The following is a 21,947-nucleotide window of genomic DNA, read 5'->3' as shown; positions in this document are numbered from 1 at the left end:
TATTTTTGTTTGTATCCTTCCCATGCTTTCTCTAAGCAGTTCATATGACTTAATAAACTTTATTCACTATATTTTATTCTCCTAATAATGCTGTGAAATAGATGAGGCTGAAAAAGAAGCCCTATTCAGACATTCCACTGTATGAGTATATATTAAGGTGTCGATAAACAGGTACATATTTTTATGTGAATGACTGTGCATGTGTTCATTTAAAAAGTGAACCTGAGTAGATTCTTCAAATGCAGGGTACAGATAGGAAGTCTACAGCTGTATCTGTGTCAGGATCAGCCCGTCCCTTGTAGTCTATGAGCCAGAAAGGTACATTTTCAGTAAATAAATGGGGTAATGTTTTTTGGATTGCTTATGACTCTAGTGGAATTATTAGTCATGATGTCCTTTGAAAATGAATATTTTTCACCCCACAAACCAGTTTATTATGTTTTTAAAAATCAATTTAAAATGCATAATCAGCAACAGTGACCATACGGCCTCCACATGTGCATGGAGGCTCAAACTGGGCCAGAGAAAGCCCAAACTGGGCCATCATCAGCCTTGGCTACTGGGGGGGGGGGCTGGCAGGGGTGAGCCCCTGCTGTTCCCCCACCTGCAGCCGCTGATGATGATAGTACTTATAAGTACAGACTGACTCCCCTCCTGCCCCCTCTAGGGTTAGAGAAGCCTCCCTGCCCCTTTATGGGTAAAGAGGAATCCTCACTAGATTCCCCTTTACCAGTAGAGCTCTGAATCTGTTTGGTTTGAACTGGGCCTGGTTTGGTTCGAATCTGGACCAGCCGAAGCCAGTCTGATTCTACCCCTAGAGCCAAGCCGGTTCAGCATAGAGCCTGGCTTGAACCAAGCTGGCTTGCACACAGTGGAGTAGGGGCTCTCCATCAGAAAGGGAAAAACGGGTGCTCCAAACATGGTTTCAATCTAAACTGGGATGTTTTGCTTTAAGCTCAAAACAGGCCATTTATTTAAAGGCTGCTTTATTTCGAACTAGAAACACTCAAAACGGCCCATTTCTATTTGAAACATTTCACCATCAAAATATTCTGCACATCCCTAGTACCCTAGCCAGTCAGGTAGAATAATTTCACCAGAAATTACCAATGGGGAGAGATCCCCATCTTTGAAATCAGAACAGTTCTTGTTTCTTTGATTTTATTCTTAATTGGGGAAGTGCAGATTAAATCTTCCTTGCTGTGAACATTTTAGTTCCTTTTGTTTGCGTATCTTAAATGATATTCTTTTTCTGATAAAAAGACTAAGTCCTTTAATGGAATAATAATATATATCTTCAGAATGACTTCATTTGTTGCACTTTCCTGGTGTAGGGGCAGGGCACTGCAAGTCAGCAAGTTTAACATAATTTTTTTGGAAGAGGAAGAGTACAATAAATGCACCAGGTTGACCAGTGAGGAAAGTCTACCTGGAGCATTCCTTCAACTAATTAACAAAAGGCACACAAACATTTCTTTTTCAAGCCTCTTTAAAAGGAATGTGTGAAGTTGCAGGGGTGGGGGCGGGGGCGGGGAGCATTGCCATATCTTATGCAATTCCTGTTCCTTGCATTGGGGTTTGCACAGGACATCCCAGACTATGGACCAATATCTCTCTGTCTCCCACTCTGCTCTTTTAATGGTAAATAAAAACCTGTCACACAAGGAAGCCATCTCAATTTGCCTCTGGAATTGCATCCCCCCTCTCCTATTGAATATGGTTGTTTTGCTATTCTTATCTCTTTAAAATCTTTCTCCCTTGCCTCTTCATAAACTAATCCCCCACCCACCCAAAATATGTTAAGAGCACAACAAAAGAAACAGGTCCATATTTAAAGCAGAAGTAAAACATGCCTGCTTCAACCTGTGTTTATTTTTACATTTAGCAATAGCAATAGCAATAGCACTTACATTTATATACCGCTCTATAGCCAGAGCTCTCTAAGCGGTTTACAATGATTTAGCATATTGCCCCCAACATTCTGGGTACTCATTTTACCGACCTCGTAAGGATGGAAGGCTGAGTCAACCTTGAGCCCCTGGTCAGGATCGAACTTGTAACCTTCTGGTTACAGGGCGGCAGTTATACCACTGCGCCACCAGGGGCTCTTTAATTTATTTATTTAATTTAATTTAATTTATATTCCACTCTTTCTCTAAAGAGCCCAGACTGGTGTACATGGTTATGCTTATCTCACAACAACCCTGTGAGGTAGGTTAGGCTGAGAGATACATGATTGCCCAAAGTCACCCAGTGAGTTTCATGACTGAATGTGGATTTGAACTCGGGTCTCCCCGGTCCTCATCCATTCTAACCACTACACTATATAACTGCTAGAAATGGTATGCTATTGTCCAAACAGGAACTTCCTTTAAAAAAATAAAAAATAAAATAATGTATAGTAAGCAGCAGAATTCCACCCACCCACCCCCCGCCCCGCCAAAAAAAATTGGGCCTACAAATTCAGCTGCTACTCTATAACTTCCCTTTAGAAACCCTCAGTTCCTGCTGCTGCTGCTGATACTGCCAATCTCAATCCAAATTCACAGGGGGTGGAACTGCACCCTTGCACCCCCTTAGATCCGCTCCTGGTTCCTGCTCTCCAGCAGGTGAGGAACCAGGGGATCAGAAGAATCAGGCATTCCCTCTCCCCTTCCCCATCTCTTGTCCTATTGGCAATGATAGCAGTCTTGGGAAGTTGTGGAAAGCTGACTCAGCTACCCTGTCAAATCTCAGGTGAGGGAAAGTGTTAAATACACTTTACTACACTTCTCAAGTGTCTTCAGCACAGCCAGGAGCATTTCCATACAATAGGCTTTACCACGGGTTACAATAAACTTTACAATAAGCTTTACTGCGAGTTCGAATTTGCCCCCCCAAAGATGACACAAAAAGTGGATTTTTTTTAAACCACAGACATAAATCAGGCTACCTTCCAATGCAGAATGAAAAACCCGAATTGTGTCTGGAGTGCTCCCCGATAGCTCACAGGGACTTGGAGGTAAATCTGGCCAATATGTGAATGCACACATTCCAATCCAGAGGAGAAGCAAGCTAAAAGCCCCATCTGGAAATGCTCCAGTTATTTTTAGCCTACTTTCCAGTGGGCTGTGAGATCGCCCAGCATTCTGTCTGTGTGTCTGTGTGTCCCATCCCACCCACCAGCCATCAACTTCGCAATACCTGGACCAAACTGAACCAAAGTAGCGACACATAGGGACACCTCAATGGCATAGTTTGTGATGATGTCATCCACCTCGATCCAAGATGGCGGATGCGTAAACTTTGGAGGTGCAAGTGGGCTAACTTGTGAGCCGCCTAACCAATTTGAACCAAATTTGCAACAGCTGTAGGGACACATAGCAATGCCCAAATGGCGTGGTGTGTGATGATGCCATTCACTCCAAGATAGTGGCCACGTGAACATCTGAGGCACAAGTGGGCTAATTTGTGGACTGTCTAACCGATTTAAACCAAATTAGGTACAGTTGCAGTGAGTGACACACAGGGTCACCTCAGCAGCATAGTTTGTGATGATGTCATCCACACCGATTCAAAATGGCAGACACATAAACTTTTGAGGCACAAGTGGGCTAACTTGTGAACCGCTTAACCGATTTGGAAAAAAAATGCTACAGCTGTAGCATAGCTGTACAAAGCTATTCAATATGGTGGACACACATAAACTTTTGAAGCATGACGTGAGTACTCTCTAACAGAATTGAACCAAATTCGGTACAGTTGTAGTTGTACACAAAGTGACATCTCACTGGTGTAGTTTGTAATGATGTCATCCACCCCGATCCAAGATGGCAGTCACATGAACATTTCAGGTGGAAGAGATCTAACTTGTGGACCTCAATTTGAACCAAATTTAGTCTGTGCTGGTCTGTGATGGTAATGTGAAAGGAAATTAGGCTGATTAGTTCTTACTAGAACAATTTGTTTGCATCCAGATTGATTTTTAAGATTCTATTATGATTTTGGCTGGAATGGATTCTGTCTTATCAATGCATCAATTTCATTCCCAAGCTATTGTTGGCATGGGTATATTTAACACATTCCCGTTTTTTTTCTTGGCATTTATAAAATGGCCATTCTGGGCTGCTCTGGGACGTTCCTGGCTGTGAGAGTTGAATACTGTAAAATTATAATATTGCAAAGATTTCCGTTCTAAAATATTGCTGTCAAGGATCTCTAACACATCCTGTTGTTTGGGGGATCCAGTTTTATTTTTAAGGGGTTGTTCTGGCCGATTCCATTCCAGCTTTTATATGGTCCCATATTTCATTCCACTTTTCTGCTGTTTTTCACATCTTCCCGGATTGTTTCACACAGCTCCCACCCCCTGAGGCAGTTCCAGGAAGGGAAACTCCCTCTTCTCTTGTTTTGAAATCAGAAACGAAACTAAGGCTGCTTTTATTCGTTCGAGAAAGAGAGCAATGGCGGGTCAGGGTACTGTAGAAAACCTCTGCGATGAAACTACTTGTCCCATCTGCTTGGAATATTTCAAAGACCCGGTGATTTTGGACTGTGGGCACAATTTCTGCCGAGCCTGCCTCACTCAGAACTGGAAAGGCTTTGGTATGGCCGCTTCCTGTCCTGTGTGTCGAGAAAAGGACCAGCGAAGCAGTTTCAGGCCAAACCGGCAATTGGCAAACGTTGTAGAACTTGTCAAGAAACTTAAGGAGGAAAACAGGGAAGAAGGAAAAAGGGGTGTCTGTAAAAGGCACCAGGAGCCTCTGAAGCTCTTCTGCAAGGACGACGAAGTCCCCATCTGTGTGGTGTGTGACAGATCCAAGCAGCACCGAGAGCACGCTGTGGTTCCTGTGGAGGAGGCTGCTCAGGAGTACCAGGTAGGGAATTACGCCGGATGGATCTCTCGACCTGCATTATTGCTGTTGTGGTGGTGTCTTTCTTCTCCTGGGCCATCAACATTCCATTGAGCCCTGCAGCCCCCTCGCCACTGCTGCCTCCTGCTTTGTCCAAACAAAGTGGGGCGGAGGGTGGCAAGTGGGGGGGGGAGAGTTTCAGGGTACCTAGCCAAACATTGGGGGCAAGTAGTACCCCCTTGTGCCCAGTGCTAGCAGTATCAGTCCTCCCAACGAATGAATATGCCCAGAAGGGCGCATGTTGCCTTTCAAGGCATACACATCTGGGTGAAGGGGTGCCAACTGACCAGAAAAAGCTGACTGGCCTGCTCTGCAAAAGTCAGCCAGTGCCATTTTTCAGGACATGGAAATGAGCATTATCATCCTCTAAAGTCTAAAGATGAAGAAGGCCCTGTTTAAACCACAAGAGAGGAAAAAAACAATATGAGAGAGCCAGCTCTCAACCATAAAAGTGGGAATTCCAGTCAGTTTGGGAGGTGGAGAGTGATGAAAGGGGGCGGGGTTACTCTGCTGCTGCTGCTGCTAATATATACTTTTCAACAAAAATGGTTCTCAAAGCAGTTTACTCTGGAGTAATTAAGGATGCCATCTTGTGTATGAGTAGGAGAAAGAGGGAGTCGGGCCAGTGTTCCCTCTAAGGTGTGCGCACGTGTGCGTGCTCACAAGTTTTATTTATGTCCACTCAGTTAGTGTTAGATCCCACTCAAGTTGAATCAGGAATGTGCCACTCTGAATGCACTGCCTTGATACTGCCACTCAGAACAAAATTCATTCCCTGCACAGAAGAAAAAAATTAAGAGAGAACGCCGAATCAGGCCATGTTTGTCAACAAAGGCCTTCCCAAGAAAAAAGGAGGTCAGTCAATGGAAAAGTTATGGCTGACAGAGGCCATGGAGGATGGGGAAACATGCTGCTTTTTGCATTTTGATTGGTCTTGTAGTGTATTGAAATTGGCCAAGTGTGTGAGCAAGGAAATCCTTGCTTCAGTTTTTGCCTCTGTCACAAACTCATTAGGTGGCCTTAGTGAAGCCACTCTTTGAGGCTTATCTGAAAAATGGAGATAATAAAGCTGCCAACAAGGTTGTTGTAAGGTGTGGCTGTGAGGAAAACTCCAAGCTACCAGACCTCACCAAAGATAATTTCCATCTCCTTCCATACTTTCCCTCCCAAATAAAAAAAAATAAAAAATGACTTACTCTGTTACCCTGAGCCCTCTAATGGCAGCAGAGATCTAATGGGAATCATTGTCATGTGTCTCCAATCACTTCATACTTTAAACAACTGCTGTCCCCCAAATCTCATGTCTTTCATTTACTTTCCAAAGGAAAGAAGGCTTATGAGATATCACAGTGTCCATGTGATGTGTTTTAGAAAACCAAAGTAACTACATTTTACTTAGAATACCAAAGCATCTCCAAGTTTGCTTAGAAAACCTAATTCTAACTTAAAGTAACCCCAGGCCAGCTCAAGGACACGGCCTCACATGATTATCTCTCTCCACTAAATTGTATCTAAAGAAACTTGGTTCTCACCGTTCTTTGCTGAGAAGTTAATAAAACAGGATGTAACCAAATAAGGAGTGATCACCAGATGAACAATGAATCATTCGCATGCGTACTAGATACTTAGTCCACCATTTTACTGCCATGTATACTATGTCAGCATCATTCAGATTGTCTGTATAAATGTAAGATGCACCTATAACCAATTTGTATTCAATGTGGAGCGTGAGCCCCATTGTCTACCTGCTTCTGCAGAGCATTAAACCAAGCCTCTAATTCATTCCCACTGTGTCTGTTTGATTGGCTTAAGGCGGACCCAGGGACGAACTGAATTCACATCACATGTATGTGTGTCCATCTGTGCATCCCCCCTCTAATAACATTTGCATTTAGTGTCACACTTGGGAGGAGAACCTACAGACCATGACAGCACGGGTGTTTTTAGCCTACTTTCCAGTAGGCTTATGAGATCGTGCGGAATTCTGTGTCTGTCCTTGTGTCTGTTCCCAACCCCCATCAACTTCATAATGCCTGGACCAATATGAACCAAATCAGGTACAGTTGTAGGGACACCTCTGTCCTTACATCTGTCTTACATCTGTAATGATGTAATCCAGCCCAGTTCAAGATAGTGGATGCATAAACGTTTGAAGTGCAAAAGGTCTAACAAATTTGGTACCGTTGTAGTGAGTGACACACAGGAATGCACCTCAGCAGGGTGGGTTGTGATAATGTCATCCACCCCAATTCAAGATGGCGGACATATGAATATTTGAGGTGCAATTGGGCTAACTTGTGAACTGCCTAACCAATTTGAACTAAATTTGCTACAGGTATAGGGACACATACGGGCAGCTCAAGGGTGTAGTTTGTAATGATGTCATCCACCTAGACTCAAGGTGGCAGACATGTGAATGTTTGAGGTGCAAGATTTTGAGGTGCAAGAACCTATTCGGACCAAATTTGGTACAGTTGTAGGTTCACTTAGGGTCAGTTCAAACACATAGTTTGTGATGATGTCATCAACCTAGTTCAAGATGGTAGACACATAAATATTTGAGGTGCAAGTGAGCTAACTTGTGAACTGCCTAACTGATTTGAACCAAAATTAGTCCAGTTGTAGAGATAGTGAAAGGAAAGTTGGCAGATTAGTTCTCACCAGAACAGCTTGTTTTGTTTTGTTTTGCCAATCTGTTATTTTGTTTCAAGAAGGCAGCCACTTAAAACATAGACAGCACCCCTTGTAACCCATCTGCTGACAAGCAGATATAAACCAAATTCACAGTACATGAGATGGGGTCCTATATAAAAGTCACCATGTTAAAAACAGCTGAAAGTAGGCTCTACTAATTTTTCTGTTTGTAAATGTGACACCAGATTATGGGAGGGATCTTGGATCATATCAGACCGTTGCCATATTTTGGTGTGTTCATATTTAAGATACCTGAAAACATTAGGATGGGTGTAGGCATGAGCCTTTGATTTCCCTGATTGATCTCCCCAATCTTAGTAGTCCCTATAGTTGTGCAGAAAAAGCAGAGGGATGGATAGGAACATAGAAAGCTGCTATATATTGAGTTAGACCATTGGTCCATCTAGCTCAGTATTGTCTACACAGACTAGCAGCGGCTTCTCCAAGGTTGCAGTCAGGAATCTCTCTCAGCCCTATCTTGGAGATGCCAGGGAGAGAACTTGGAACCTAGATGCTCTTGCCAGAGCGGCTCCATCCCTTAAGGGGAATATCTTACAGTGCTCACACATGTAGTCTCCCTTTCATATGCAACCAGGGTGGACCCTACTTAGCTGAGGGGACAAGTCATGCTTGCTACCACAAGACCAGCTCTCCTCCCATAAAGGATCTGCACGAGCCTCCTCAGTTGATGGAGAATATGTGCACGCACACACACACTCATACATATATACATATCAGATGCATATCTGCACATTTACACATCCATGCACACTACTAAAAACACATGCATGACTACATTTGTGTGTGTATACAGAGGACTGATGGAAGGAATGGGCAAGGAGGGAGGATATACAGTATCTGATGGGTATTAAATCAGCTGATCTCTCCCAAAGCTAAAACCCCTCCTCTGTGCAGGAAAAAATCCAAGCCCAGCTGCAGACTCTGAAGAAAAAGAGAGATAAGGCCGTGGATCAGAAAATGGCTGAAGAGCAGAAAAGCCAGAAGTACCTAGTAGGTGTTTCTTGTCACAGCTCATGCACTGACTGGGTGCCTCCTCATTCCCTTGGTAAGGGAATAACTGGCATGTGGTGTTTTCATGCTGAAGCATCAAGTGCTGACCTGCATGTGTTGGTCTACAGGTGAAACTCGAAAAATTAGAATATTGTGCAAAAGTTCATTAATTTCAGTAATGCAAATTAAAAGGTGAAACTGATATATGAGATAGACACATTACATGCAAAGCGAGATAAGTCAAGCCTTAATTTGTTATAATTGTGATGATCATGGCGTACAGCTCATGAGAACCCCAAATCCACAATCCCAGAAAATTAGAATATTGTGAAAAGGTTCAACAGTAGGCTGCAGGTGTCGCACTCCAATCAGCTAATCAATCCATAACACCTGCAAAGGGTTCCTGAGCCTTTAAATGGTCTCTCAGTCTGGTTCATTAGGAATCACAATCATGGGAAAGACTGCTGACTTGACAGTTGTGCAGAAAACCATCATTGACACCCTCCGTAAGGAGGGAAAGCCTCAAAAGGTAATTGCAAAAGAAGTTGGATGTTAAAAGTTTTAAGTTAAAACACAGAAAGCAGCCCAACTCCCACTGTTCAGAAGTCAGTTCACAGATTTAACAGGAAATGGTCAACTACAGACTGTGTTGAGAGATCAAGTGATCCACATGAAACAGTCCTCATTGTGCATTCCAAAGACTTTATGGAAATAAAACCTAAAATTTCTTGCTATACTCAAAGAGTCGGGATGTGAAATCTGAAAAACAGAAAGCACTATTGACTCCTCATGTCTAAGCATTAAAAGCACTCATAAAATATTATACTGTATAGGTTACAGTTACATAAGAACATCTCTGCTGGATCAGACTCAAGGCCTATCTAGTCCAGCATTGTGTTTCACACAGTGGCCCACCAGATGCCTCTGGGAAGCCCACAGGCAAGAGCTGAGGGCATGCCCTCTCTCCTGCTGTTGCTCCCCTGCAACTGGTATTGAGAGACATCATGTCTCTGAGGCTGGAGGTGGCCTATACCTGGAGTGGCCTCTGGTGGGCCAATGACTAGTAGTCATTGATAGACCTGTACTCCGTGAATTTATCTAAACCCCTCTTAAAGTCATCCAGGCTGCTGGCATTCACCACATCCTGTGGCAGAGAATTCCACAAGTGTGCTTTTTGGTGTATGCTCCAAAATAAAATAAGGTCAGGAGTGTGTGGCCACAATTACTAGCTGACATTTATCACATGCAGTCCTGGGTTCATACACTGATCTGTGTAGTGATTTCCCTCAAGTGCTGGAGGAGCCTGGATGTACTTATACCCTTAACTAAGCACCTAAAGGAACATGTTCTATCTCTGCCTCTTTCTCAGTTCTGACTCTGATGTTTCTCCTTCTCAGACCGAATTAGCAGTGGAGAAGCAGAAGATTAACTTTGCCTTTGAGAACATGCAGAAGTTTCTTGAGGGGAAACAGCGCTTCTTGCTGGCCAGGTTGGGAGACTTGGAGACAGAGATCAAGCGGAGGCAGGAAGAAAGTGTCACCAGATTTTCTGCAGAGCTTTCCATTCTTGGTAACTTGATTAAAGAGATGGAGGAGAAATACCAGGACCCAACAAGTGAATTCCTGCAGGCGAGTCTTAAGACAAAAATGCATCTTATGGAACTAAGAAGACATGATTCTGGGAATGACAGTTGGCAGGGCTGGCATCAAGGTCCAGCACCCTTTGACAAATGTTGGATGCCCAGCCCCTCAAAGAGACCCACCACAGCTATCACCTGCCCACTCCACGTGCCCACTCCACCAGTCCCCATCCTTGCTGAGGCTTTATCAGAGCTGGAACAATAGTACCATTTTAGTTTTCCCTGATGCCCTGGCCCCCTGACAAAGTGTTGCTGACATAATGCTACAACAGTGGGGCTAGGCATGTGGGGAATCTAAAATAGTACTCTTGCTCTAGCCATTGTAGTGCTGAGAGCAAGTAGTGCCTTCCACCCAGTTAGCCACAGAGGGCCACTGCTATCCACCAATGCTCCTTGTAACAGGGATTCCCAGATGTTGTTGACAACAGTTCCCTAGCTGCAATGAGCTTTGGCTGGGGATTATGGGAGTTGTAGTCAACAGCATCTGTTACAGGTAACACTGCTATCCACCACTGCAGCTGTACACCACCACTGCCAGTAAGCCCACTAGGATCCAAACGGGCACCACCGCTCAGCCAATGCAGATGGGGGACTCAGCATTATAGCTTTTCCCACGGCCTGAGACCTACTTCTCTCATTCTTTCTTTCAGGACATCAGAAACACTTTGAGCAGGTATGTGTTTTGTTTCCCATCCAGTAGAAAAGCTTTGGTCACTCCACCTAAGATCCTAGAAGCACGTATTCTGCCCTGAGCAATAGCCTCCTGCCTCGGTTTACACCGGGGCTGCTCAACTTCAGCCCTCCTGCAGATGCTGAACTACAATTCCCATCATTCCTGACTAATGGTCATTGTGTGAGAGTTGTGGTCCAAAAACAGCTGGAGGACCAAAGTTTTGCAGCCTTGATCTACATCAATGTTCCAACTTCAATATCTTTCTGATTGTCTTGTTCTCCCACAAAAAGCAGCAAGGGAATTACTGCAAAACTAGAGCCAGTTCAGACAAGGTTCTAAACCATGCTTTAGGTGACTGTCTGAACCAGCCAAGATTTTTATTCACTGAGGAGCAGCACAGCTTAGTGCTTGATACAGAAAATTGGAATTCCTTCTCACTTTAGTCCATTTCATTCTAAAGGGATTTTTTAAAACTAGATCAGAACCAGCTTGCATGAAAGAGTGCTATCCTTGAAGTCGTAGGCTGAGGAACAGCACACACACGAGTGGGGCTACACTTGAGAAAGTGCCCAATCTGTCATGGCAGATGACAAGCTTGATGAGGGTGGAATTTTATTTTCTTGTTCCTTAAATAAAAATATCTGCCTTTCAGGTGCCAGAAGGGGCAAGTGAAGCAGAAGATTGACTCATCTTCAAATCTGGAAGAGAGACTCAGAAGTTATTCTTCAAGAAATTCCATTTTTGATAAGGCTCTGGAAAGGTCTAAAGGTATTGGTGTAGGGTTCAGGGAGAGGAATGGTTCTCTGGGAGTGCTTTGTCTAAGGAACCAACTGACAAGGAAAGTCAGTTGCTTCTTAAGAAGGATCTCAATTTATCTGTACAAAATTCCTGGAGATATTTAAACAGCCACCCTTTCTTGCCCTCTGTCCATTTTCTAGGACATGTTTTTGATGCCTCAAAGGATCCAGCAATGGAAAAGGATACCAAAGCAACTTCCCTTCCCCAAGACCTCTGTAGCAGTGGGTGCATTTGGAAGTGCCCTCACAGAATGCTTACTACAACAACTACTATTATTATTAACATGTTGCTTTTCAAGGAAATGTTTGCAATGTGGTTTACATAAAAAAAGAATAAGTCAGTAAGTCATAAGTAAATACCATATTGCTCTTTGTGTGTGCAAACTACACCTAAAAGGAAAGGACAACTTATTAAGATAAGGGGAGATACTATAAAAAATATTTTTCCCCTTCTAACAAGAGCTATGACATTTGTGCAGAGAGCCAGAAGGTGAGATATATCTCCCAAACACAAGACTTCTACTTGTGAATATATATGTGGGCCAGGAAGAAGGTGTTGATCAGAATACCTGAAGGACTGCCTTCTTCCAGGACAGCCTGCTCATAGACAATGGGACATATTCATCTCCCCACAACCACAGAGGCTATGCAGGCGGTGGCTAGGGACAGGGCTTTTCAGTGGTGACTCCCAAGCTTTGGAATTCCCTCCCAAAGTGGTTTGCACTGCACATCTTATCACATCTTTTCACCAACAACTAAAACCAGTTTTATTTGGGAGGAAAATGCATTTTCCATTCCACTGTGTTACAGAGAAGTATCTCCCGAAGTCCAACTTTACCCTGTAATATGCTGTATTAGATCACAGTGTTTCTACTGGTGGTAATATGAATGAGAGATTCCCCCAGGCCCAGCTTGTAATATGACTTGAAATGCACCAATGAAATTGCTCCTGGGTCCTCCAGTTTGCCCACCCTGCCCTCATATCATCACTTTACCCTATATCCCAAGCTCTGTTTCTCCAGATTTAAACAAGAAACATTAATGCATTTGACATCTTAATGTAATTGTTCGTTGCTCTTGATGAGGAATTCGTTCTGGGAGGCTGTTATTTTTTTTGTCATGAAATGAAAGGTTATCTAATGTGAGTGAATTTGTCCCCATTTTGTCCCCATAACAGCATCTCTGGAGCAAGTGCTGAATGCAGGTAATTTCATGCCACTAAATGAGAATGGAAATTTTGAAGGGAAATGTTGCTTAAGGTCAGACAGGATTGTTTTCTTAGCCATCTCTGACAACCTAAAAACATTAATTCAATCAATATAATCCTAATTAGTAATCGATTCAATATATTTATTATTATTTAGTACATTTATATACTGCCCCATACAAAAAAACTCCCTGGACGATCCACAATAGCCCTAATTAGCATTTTAATTTAAAGGGGTATTTAATATGAGATTGTGTGGGGTTTTTTAAAACAATATGAATTGAAATATTTGCTGCATGTATGATGGTCTGACTTGAAATCTGTTACCTTTTCCTCCACATAAATGAATCTATGGATCAAGCATGGAACAAAGGTAAGGAACTAAAAGAGATGGGAAACATTTGGGGATGGAGGTTCAGTAACAGCCCCTTTTTCAAACGTTAATCATGTTTTGTCAGGTTGCTAATTCCATACACTTTCCTCCCAGAAAAGCCAATTAATAATCATAATAAACTTTATTTGTTAGCTGCCCCATAACAAATTGTTCTCTGGGTGGCTCACAACACAGCATCAAAACGTGAAATAAAAACACATAACACATTAAATCATAACAGACCAAAAGGAAAAAAGAAAATACAAAATACTATGAAAACAATTTTAAAACTCTTTTAAAATCTAATTTAAATTTAAAAGGCCTGAGTGAACAAAAAGGTCTTTTTGTTAATTTCTCTTTTTCTAGAAAAAGAAACACAATCTATGGATCAAGCATGGAACAAAGGTAACTATCTGTAAAGAAACATTTGCTGGGGATGAAAGTCCAAGATGGAGGTCTGGTATCTATCTATCTATCTATCTGATTAATTGGGTTTATGCTGTTTTTATAGTTTTGATTTTAATTGTTACTGCAATTTCCAGTAGAAACACTGCAGCAGGTATGTTTTTTAAAGTTGTTTTTCGCTGACTGTGGCGTTTGCATGCAAATGGAGGTGAAGGAGGCTGCTGAGGGAGAGGAGGTGGCCTCAGAGGCCGACAGTGGGGCACAACAAGGATGCTTCAGGAGGCCAGGCTCAGCAGTCTATTTTAAGGTGACACCACAGGCCATGGAGGATGAGGGGTGGAAGAGGATCCAAGCTGGGGGAAGAGGAAGGGGCAGCAGTAGCAGCAGCAAACAAGCTGGCCCGGCCTTCCCTGCTGAGAAGGAGGCATGGCGGCAATGGTGTTTTACTTACCTACTTACTAAAATGGTTTACTTACTTTTAGGAGTTTAGATGGGAGAATTAAATTGGTTGGTTGTTTCTTCTACACTCCCCCCGCCTCCTTCCCTAGTCTCTCTTCCTGCCCTCCCTCCCCGTTCCCCTCCTGAGCTGGCCTCAAACGTCTTGGAACCTAACCTCCACAATCCCATTGACTGCAATGCTTCATTATCTGCTGTTTCGTTACCTGCAGTAAGGTGTGGGAACAGAAACCCCCCGTGGATAACATGAATAGAATGAATATTTATATACTGCTTTTCAACAAAAGTTCCCAAAGTGGTTTACAAACAAACAAACAAATTAAAATAGGCTTTTGAAATAATGAGGTTCTCCTGTATGTGAAATACATTCTGCAGATGCTCAAATGAACCTTTGTCCATGAGAACATAAGAGGAGCCTTGCTGGATCAGGTTCTTGCCCTGTTCTTTGCACCAGGCCTGTCTAGTCCAGCAACCTGTTTCTCACAGTTGCTCATCTAATGCCTCTGGGAAGCCCACAACCAGGGGATGAAGGTTTGCCCTTTCTCCTGCTGTTTATCCCCTACAATTGATATTCAGAGGCATCCTGCCTCTGAAACTAGAGACAGCATGTAGCCATCAAGACTAGTAGCCATTGGTAGATTTGTCCTCCATGAATTTGTCTCCCATACCCCCTTTAAAAGCCATCCAAACTGGTGGCCATCACTACATTCTTGGGCAAAAAATTCCATAGACTAATTATACTCCAAGGCTGTTCACTCTCTCTCTCACACACACACACACACGGGCTAATAAATCTGTTTAAGGAGCCCACCACTTAGGCAGAGTCAAGGGCACCCTTAACTTGGGCTGATTGCTCGTGTATCAGCACCACATGGCACAGACAAAGGAGCAGGCTCCTGGCCAGTGCTGGTGAGGGGGTGGGGCTCCCCAAAATGCACCACATGAGTGTGCAGTGTATTATGGGATTTCTGGGGACCGGCCTCCGACCCTCCACATTGCCAGCGCCAGCCAGCAACTGACTGGGTGCGCGATCAGTGCACCTAGCAAGGACGGGGAGGGATCATCTGCAGAGAAGGTAAGTTTTAGGAGCCTTCCCCACTGCGCGCCCTCAAACCCTCACTTAATAATGAGAAGGGGCTCACTGTGTGATGAAGAATCTCCTAAATTAGAAGAGAGACAATACTCTCTTTTAATTGTCCTCCTAAATGTTGAGTCTCCTAAATTTCCTGCCAGTCAGTTTCATGGGATGACCCTTGGTTCTGGTGCTGTGAAAGAGGAAGAAAAACTTCTCTTCACAACATGTATAATTTTATAAACCTCTGTCACGTATCTCCTTAATTGCTTTTTCCCCTCTAAACTAAAAAGCTCCAAATGTTGTAGCTTTTCCTTGTAAGTAAGGTGCTTTAGCCCCCTGATTATTTAGTTGCCCTCTTCAGTACCTTTTCCAATTCTATAAAACTCTTCTTGAGATGCAGTAACCAGTACTCCAGATGTGGCTGCACTATAGATTTGCACAAAGGCATTATAATATTAGCAATTGTATTTTTTGATCCCCTTCCTATTAATTTCTAGCATGGAATTTGCCTTTTTCACAGCTGGCATACACTGAATCAACATTTCCATTCAGCTGTCCTTCACACAGGCATATTATAGTGAGGTGAATGATTCCAAAGAAAAGTAAACAAGAAAGGGGCAAGTGAGAGAGAAGGACGTGGCACAGGGTATATGAAGATGAGCGTAATCCACAAGGGGTTAACCAATTCAGATAGGAGCAACCTCGGAGCCAGCTTGCAGCCCTCAGGTGCAACTGGATAGAAATCTGCCTGCACATTTTCCCTTTTATCTCAAGGAAAACTGCTCTAAATACTGTAGTTGCAAGGCTGGGCTGATGGAAACCTGGATGGAGAAGGATTTTTTTTTTAAATCCAGCTGATGTTAATCCTTTTTCTCACATTACCCATCATCCAATCTATCAATGGCTACTAGTCGGAGGGCTATAGGCCACCTCCAGCTAGGCAGGATGCCTCTGAGTACCAGTTGCAGGGGAGTAACAGCAGGAGAGAGAGCATGCCCTCTACTCCTGCCTGTAGGTTTCTAGCGGCATCTGGTGGCCCACTATGTGAAACAGGATGCTGCACTAGATGGGCCTGATCCTGCAGGGCTGTTTTTATGTTCTTAATCTCTTCTTTTTCTCTCTTGTCCCGGCAGTGAAAGTGATTCTGGATCCAGAAACAGCAAATCCCTCCCTCATTCTGTCTGAAGATCTGAAGAGTGTGAGAAGGGGATTTCCAAAAGGCCAGCCTAACAATACGGAAAGATTTGATACTATGCTTTGTGTTCTAGGCCGTGAAAGATTCACTTCAGGAAGGCATTCCTGGGAGGTGGAGGTGCAGGAGGAGCAGAAGTGGACAATGTGGCTTGTGGGGGTCGCCCGAGAGTCTGTCAAGAGAAAAGGATTTATCAGCCTTAATCCTGCTGAGGGAATCTGGGCTGTTGGGAAGACAATAATCAACTCATGCTCACCTGACCAGATCCTGGCTTTTACTTCTGAGTCAGAAACTCCTGTGACGTTGAGAAAAAAACTCAGGAAGATCCGGGTATCCCTGGACTGTGAAAAGGGTTGTGTGGAATTTTTTCATGCTAATACAGACATCTTGATATTCACTTTCATTTCAGACTCATTCTCTAGGGAAAGAATCTGCCCTTTTTTCCTGGTGGACATAGGAGTTAGACTGAAGTGCTGAATCTGGGGCAGAACTGTTGGAGGGAGAGTTTTATTTAACTGTCCCTTACTCCAGCAAAATTGCTCAGGTGAAGATAATGCACAGCTCATTAAGAGTCTTGGGAGACAGGTGATTAAGATTCAAAATAAATAAGTTTATTGGGGAAATACACAGTCACCTTAAGTGGTGCAGTGGGGAAATGCTTGCCTAACAAGCACGAGGTTGCCGGTTTGAATCCCTGCTGCTATGTTTCCCAGACTATGGGAAACACCTCTATTGGGCAGCAGCGATATAGGAAGATGCTGAAAGGCATCATCTCATACTGCACGGGAGGAGACAATGGTAAACCCCTCCTGTATTCTACCAAAGAAAACCACAGAGCTCTGTGGGCGCCAGGAGTCAAAATTGCCTTGATGGCACACTTTACTTTACTCATTTAGACAGAGAGCTTGCATACTTGCCACTGGCATGGTGCTGGAGAGGCAGTCTCTCTCTCAGATGAGAGAATAGCTCGATTAAGACATTATGCTGTAGGAGTATACAGATGTCTGTACACTCGTACATGTGTTTGAGTGAATGACTATACCTATGTTCATTTTTAAAGTGAACCTGGATACAGGCCCTTCAAATGCATGGTACAAATAGGAAGTGTACTTCTGTACCTGCATTCAACATAACGTGAATGACTGTACCTGTTTAGAGATCGGTACCTGTGTATACTGTTCACTTGTTGTATGTGTGAATGTACCTAATGAAAGCTGAGAATATCAGTCTACCAAACTGGGGCCCAGAGCTGAGGAATAGAGAGGGTTCCCTAATGTGCTATCTCTGCTACTAATGCCCCCAGTGGCCAATAGTTTTAACCTCCAACTAAAACTGCAATCGGGAAGTGGATGTGTCAGTAGTGTGGAATTCTGACCCTTAATTGTTTTGGAGCCAAGTGGTGTTCTAGGCCAGGAAGTTTTTCACACCCACTTTTAGTTCACATCTCCTCCAGAATGGAGGTGTGCATTCACATATCAGCCAGATTTACCCAAAGTCCTTGCGAGCTCAGGGAGCACTTCACACACAATTCGGATTTTTCAGTATGCGTTAGAGTATAGCCCGATTTGTAACCGGGCTTTTAAAAAATTCACTTTTTGCATCATGTGGGGTGGGGGGGCAACTTCAAACTTGCAGTAAACCCTTCTGTCTGGGAAAGCTCCTGATGTTTCTATGTTCCTAGAGCTCCTTGACAGCTTCTATACAATTACTATCTGTGATCTTATTTAGTTAGAAAAGCTGCAGGTTATACCTTTCCTTATTTTCTTCTATTTTTTTCTGTTATTTATTCTGTTATTTTCCTCAGTTGATGCTTGCATATCTTCATTGTTTTTCCTTTGCTGTTAAAAAGCCATGTTATTTAATGGAATAATAAATCTGGTTTGGAAACTCTTTATATTGTCTTCTGTATTTTCACCTTGTGAAGGAATAGGGATTGCTAGCCAGAAGGGTTTAATAAATTGGACAGTGTTTACTGGAAGTAGCAGTTTGGACAGTGTTTTTCTTGGAAGTAGCAGTTTGGCGGGGGTCAGGGCTGATAGTTTGACAATAGTAGCCCATAAGATGTAAAATCCAACTGGCACTTTCTATCTGTTAATTAAGATGGCATAATCCTGTAAGCTTCCTTTAAATGAATGAGAGATTTCAGGGAGTGGGAGGAAAACATCACTGGAGAATTTACAGAAGAACAGAAGAACAGCCCTGCTGGATGAGGCCCAAGGCCCATCTAGTCCAGCATCCCGTTTAGCACAGTGGCCCACCAGATGCTGCTGGAAGCCACAGGCAGGAGTTGAGGGCATGCCCTCCGTCCTGCTGTTACTCCCCTGCAACTGGTACTCAAGAGGCATCCTGCCCCCAAGGGTGGAGGTGGCCTACAGCCCTCCAACTAGTAGCTGTCAACAGTCCTCCATGAAATTATCCAAACCCCTCTTAAAGCCATCCAGGTTGTTGGCTGTCACCACATCCTGTGGCAGAGAGTTCCACAAGTGGATCACGTGTTGTGTGAAAGAGTACTTCCGTTTGTTGGTCCTAGACCTCCTGGCAATCAATTTCATGGAGTGACCCCTGGTTCTAGTGTTGTGTGAGAGGGAAAAGAATCTCTCTCTCTCCACTTTCTCAACACCATGCATGATTTTATAGACCTCTATCATGTCTCCCCGCAGTCGTCTTTTTTCTAAACTAAAAAGCCCCAGGTGTTGTAGTCTTGCCTCATAAGAAAGGTGCTCTAGGCCCCTGATCATCTTGGTTGCCCTCTTCTGTACCTTCTACAATGTCCCTTTTAAGATGTGGTGACCAGAATTGTACGCAGTACTCCCAAGTGTGGTCGCACCATAGTTTTGTATAAGGGCATTATGTTAGCCGTTTTATTTTCAATCCCCTTTCTAATGATCCCTAGCATGGAATTTTCCTTTTTCACAGCTGCTGCACATTGAGTTGACACTTTCAATGAGCTGTCAACCACAACCCCAAGATCCCTCTCCTGGTCCGTCACCGACAGCTCGGATCCCATCAGCATATACTTGAAGTTGGGGTTTTTTGTCCCAATGTGCATCACTTTACACTTGCTAACATTGAATGGCATTTTCCATTTTGTCACCCACTCCCCCAGGTTGGAGAGATCCTTTTGGAGCTGCTCACAATCCGTTTTGGATTTCACTACCTGGAAGAGTTTGGTATCATCTGCAAATTTGGCCACAACGCTGCTTACCCCTGCTTCTAGATCATTTATGAATAAATTAAAAAGCACCGGTCCCAGTACAGATCCCTGGGGGACCCCACTTCTTACTTCCCTCCACTGCGAAAACTCTCCATTTATCCCTACCCTCTGTTTCCTGTCTTTCAACCAGTGGCAATCCACACATGTACTTGTCCCTTTATCCCATGACAGCTAAGTTTCCTCAGGAGTCTTTGATGAGGAACTTTGTCAAAAGCTTTTTGGAAGTCCAGGTAGACTATGTCAACTGGATCACCTTGATCCACATACTTGTTGACACTCTCAAAGAAGCCCAAAAGGTTGGTGAGGCAAAATTTACCTTTGCGGAAGCCATGCTGGCTCACTCCCAGCAAGGCCTGTTTTCTAGGTGCTTTACAATTTTATCCTTGGGACTTCGAGTCCTGGTCCTGAGCTGAAATTATTATCCTTGGGTGATTCCTTGTGTGGTTTCTCTGCGTGGTTCCTTGTGTGGTTCCCTTCCTTGGACAGCGTCCAGACTCTCTGGTAAATTCCTAGGATTTGGAACAAAACAGCTAAGGGTGGGGGCCATTCATCATGTGGACTTGCTACAGGCTAATCCCTGTACCTGACTGCCTTGGAACTCCATTGTTCTAGTTGGCATGCCCTCCAAAGAGTACTCTAACAAGTAGTTCTTTGCCTTCACACAAGGGTGGCCCAAAGGATAGAAAACCCAGCTGGCACCTCCCTTGTAATTTTTGCTCTTTTTTTTTTTTTTTTGCTATGTGAATTTGATTGGAAAGTGGTGTATAAATATATTTTTAATTAACATGGGGCATGCTAATCTTCCTGCTCAAGACTTGTTGAAATTATATTTGTTTTATTAGATCTATAAACTGCCTAATAAAACCACGTATAAGAACAGCCCTGCTGGATCAGGGCTTTTTAGTTTAGAAAAAAAGACGACTACGGGGAGATATGATAGAGGTCTATAAAATCATGCATGAGGTGGAGAAAGTGGACAGAGAGAAATTCTTCTCCCTCTCACATAACACTAGAACCAGGAGTCATCCCATGAAATTGATTGCCGGGAAATCTAGGACCAACAAATGGAAGTACTTTTTCACAAAACACATAATCAACTTGTGGAATTCTCTGCCACGAGATGTGGTGTCAGCCAGCAACCTGGATGGCTCTAAGAGGGGTTTGGATAACTTCATGGAGGAGAGGTCTATCATCGGCTACTAGTTAGAGGGCTAAAGGCCATCTCCAGCCTCAAAGGCAGGATGCCTCTGAGTACTAGTTGCAGGGGAGTAACAGCAGGAGGGAGGGCATGCCCTCAACTCCTGCCTGTGGCTTCCAGCAGCATCTGATGGGCCACTGTGTGAAACAGGATGCTGGAGTAGATGGGCCTTGGGCCTGATTCAGCAGGGCTGTTCTTATGTTGTTATGATCAGGCCCAAGGCTAACTGAGTCCAGCATCGTGTTTCCCAAAATGGCCTGCCAGATGCCTCTGGGGAAACTCTCTGGGTGGTTTACATAAAATTAAAAAAATCTAAAAGCAATCAACAAAACTATATTTAGAAGAATAAATAACGAAAAGCCTGGATGAACAGATATTCACCCAGGCTTTTAATTAGATTTACTATTTTAATATTTTCAACCTGTTAAGTTTTAAATTGTTTTAATGTTTACTTTTTAAAAATTGTGTTTTTACTATAAACTGCCCAGAGATGTAAGTTTTGGGCAGTATATAAATTTGTAAACAAATAAACTGGTTTGTCTTGAGATCTTTCTTAAAGGCAGACAGAGCAGGGCAGAAGGGGACTGGAGGAAACAGAGTGAGGGAAAACACTGTCTAGTACAGCTCCCATTCATTGCAATTAGTTTATACAGGAGAACTTTACTATGGATTTTGAACCGTGCCCTGAGGCATCAATCCCTATGTCTCCTCGCTGTTTCTTTGATGACCACTCAAAATCAGTCACCCAAGACATTTAAGTAATGTTTTTATTTTATTGTAAACCGCCCAGAGATGTAAGTTTTGGGTGGTATAAAAAAGTCTTAATACATAAAAACAAAAAGCAAATACTATTTTTTATCAATCAATCAATCATACACATCTACTACCTATCTTATAACAGGCAGGGCAGGTGGGGGAAGCCAAAGTACAGGTGAAACTCGGAAAATTAGAATATCATGCAAAAGTCCATTAATTTCAGTAATGCAAATTAAAAAGTGAAACTGATATATGAGACAGATGCATTACATGCAAAGTGAGATAAGTCAAGCCTTAATTTGTTATAATTGTGATGATCATGGCGTACAGCTCATGAAAACCCCAAATCCACAATCTCAGAAAAT

At 43.2% G+C, this 21,947-nt stretch overlaps 1 protein-coding gene across 3 annotated transcripts; it reads left to right on the top strand.

The window, feature by feature from the left end:
- Positions 1–4,372: 4,372 nt before the first annotated feature.
- On the top strand, positions 4,373–18,306 carry LOC128345817 (zinc finger protein RFP-like). Of its 3 annotated transcripts, none has more exons than XM_053298358.1 (9): positions 4,373–4,856; positions 8,502–8,597; positions 9,995–10,225; positions 10,887–10,909; positions 11,562–11,677; positions 12,884–12,910; positions 13,275–13,286; positions 13,653–13,691; positions 16,356–18,306. In XM_053298358.1, the coding sequence occupies exons 1-9, from the start codon at positions 4,443–4,445 to the stop codon at positions 16,889–16,891; spliced, it is 1,494 nt and encodes a 497-aa protein (XP_053154333.1). In that variant the 5' UTR covers positions 4,373–4,442; the 3' UTR covers positions 16,892–18,306. The 3 variants fall into 3 exon arrangements, with proteins under 3 accessions (XP_053154333.1, XP_053154334.1, XP_053154332.1); XM_053298359.1 differs by having other exon boundaries at positions 13,269–13,286; positions 16,491–18,306; XM_053298357.1 differs by having other exon boundaries at positions 13,269–13,286.
- Positions 18,307–21,947: the final 3,641 nt, after the last annotated feature.

Source organism: Hemicordylus capensis, chromosome 2 (genome assembly GCF_027244095.1).
Source record: "Hemicordylus capensis ecotype Gifberg chromosome 2, rHemCap1.1.pri, whole genome shotgun sequence".
NCBI lineage: Eukaryota > Metazoa > Chordata > Lepidosauria > Squamata > Cordylidae > Hemicordylus > Hemicordylus capensis.
Note: the sequence above shows the minus strand (reverse complement) of the source record. Positions and strands in the feature narration are given on the sequence as shown.

Bases quoted from the DNA above. Each gene is read 5' to 3' on its own strand.
- LOC128345817 (XM_053298357.1), top strand. From the start codon at position 4,443: ATGGCGGGTCAGGGTACTGTAGAAAACCTCTGCGATGAAACTACTTGT. The intron at 8,598-9,994 runs GTAGGTGTTTCT...TCTCCTTCTCAG, and splicing joins AGAAAAGCCAGAAGTACCTA to ACCGAATTAGCAGTGGAGAA. The intron at 10,910-11,561 runs GTATGTGTTTTG...TCTGCCTTTCAG, and splicing joins ATCAGAAACACTTTGAGCAG to GTGCCAGAAGGGGCAAGTGA.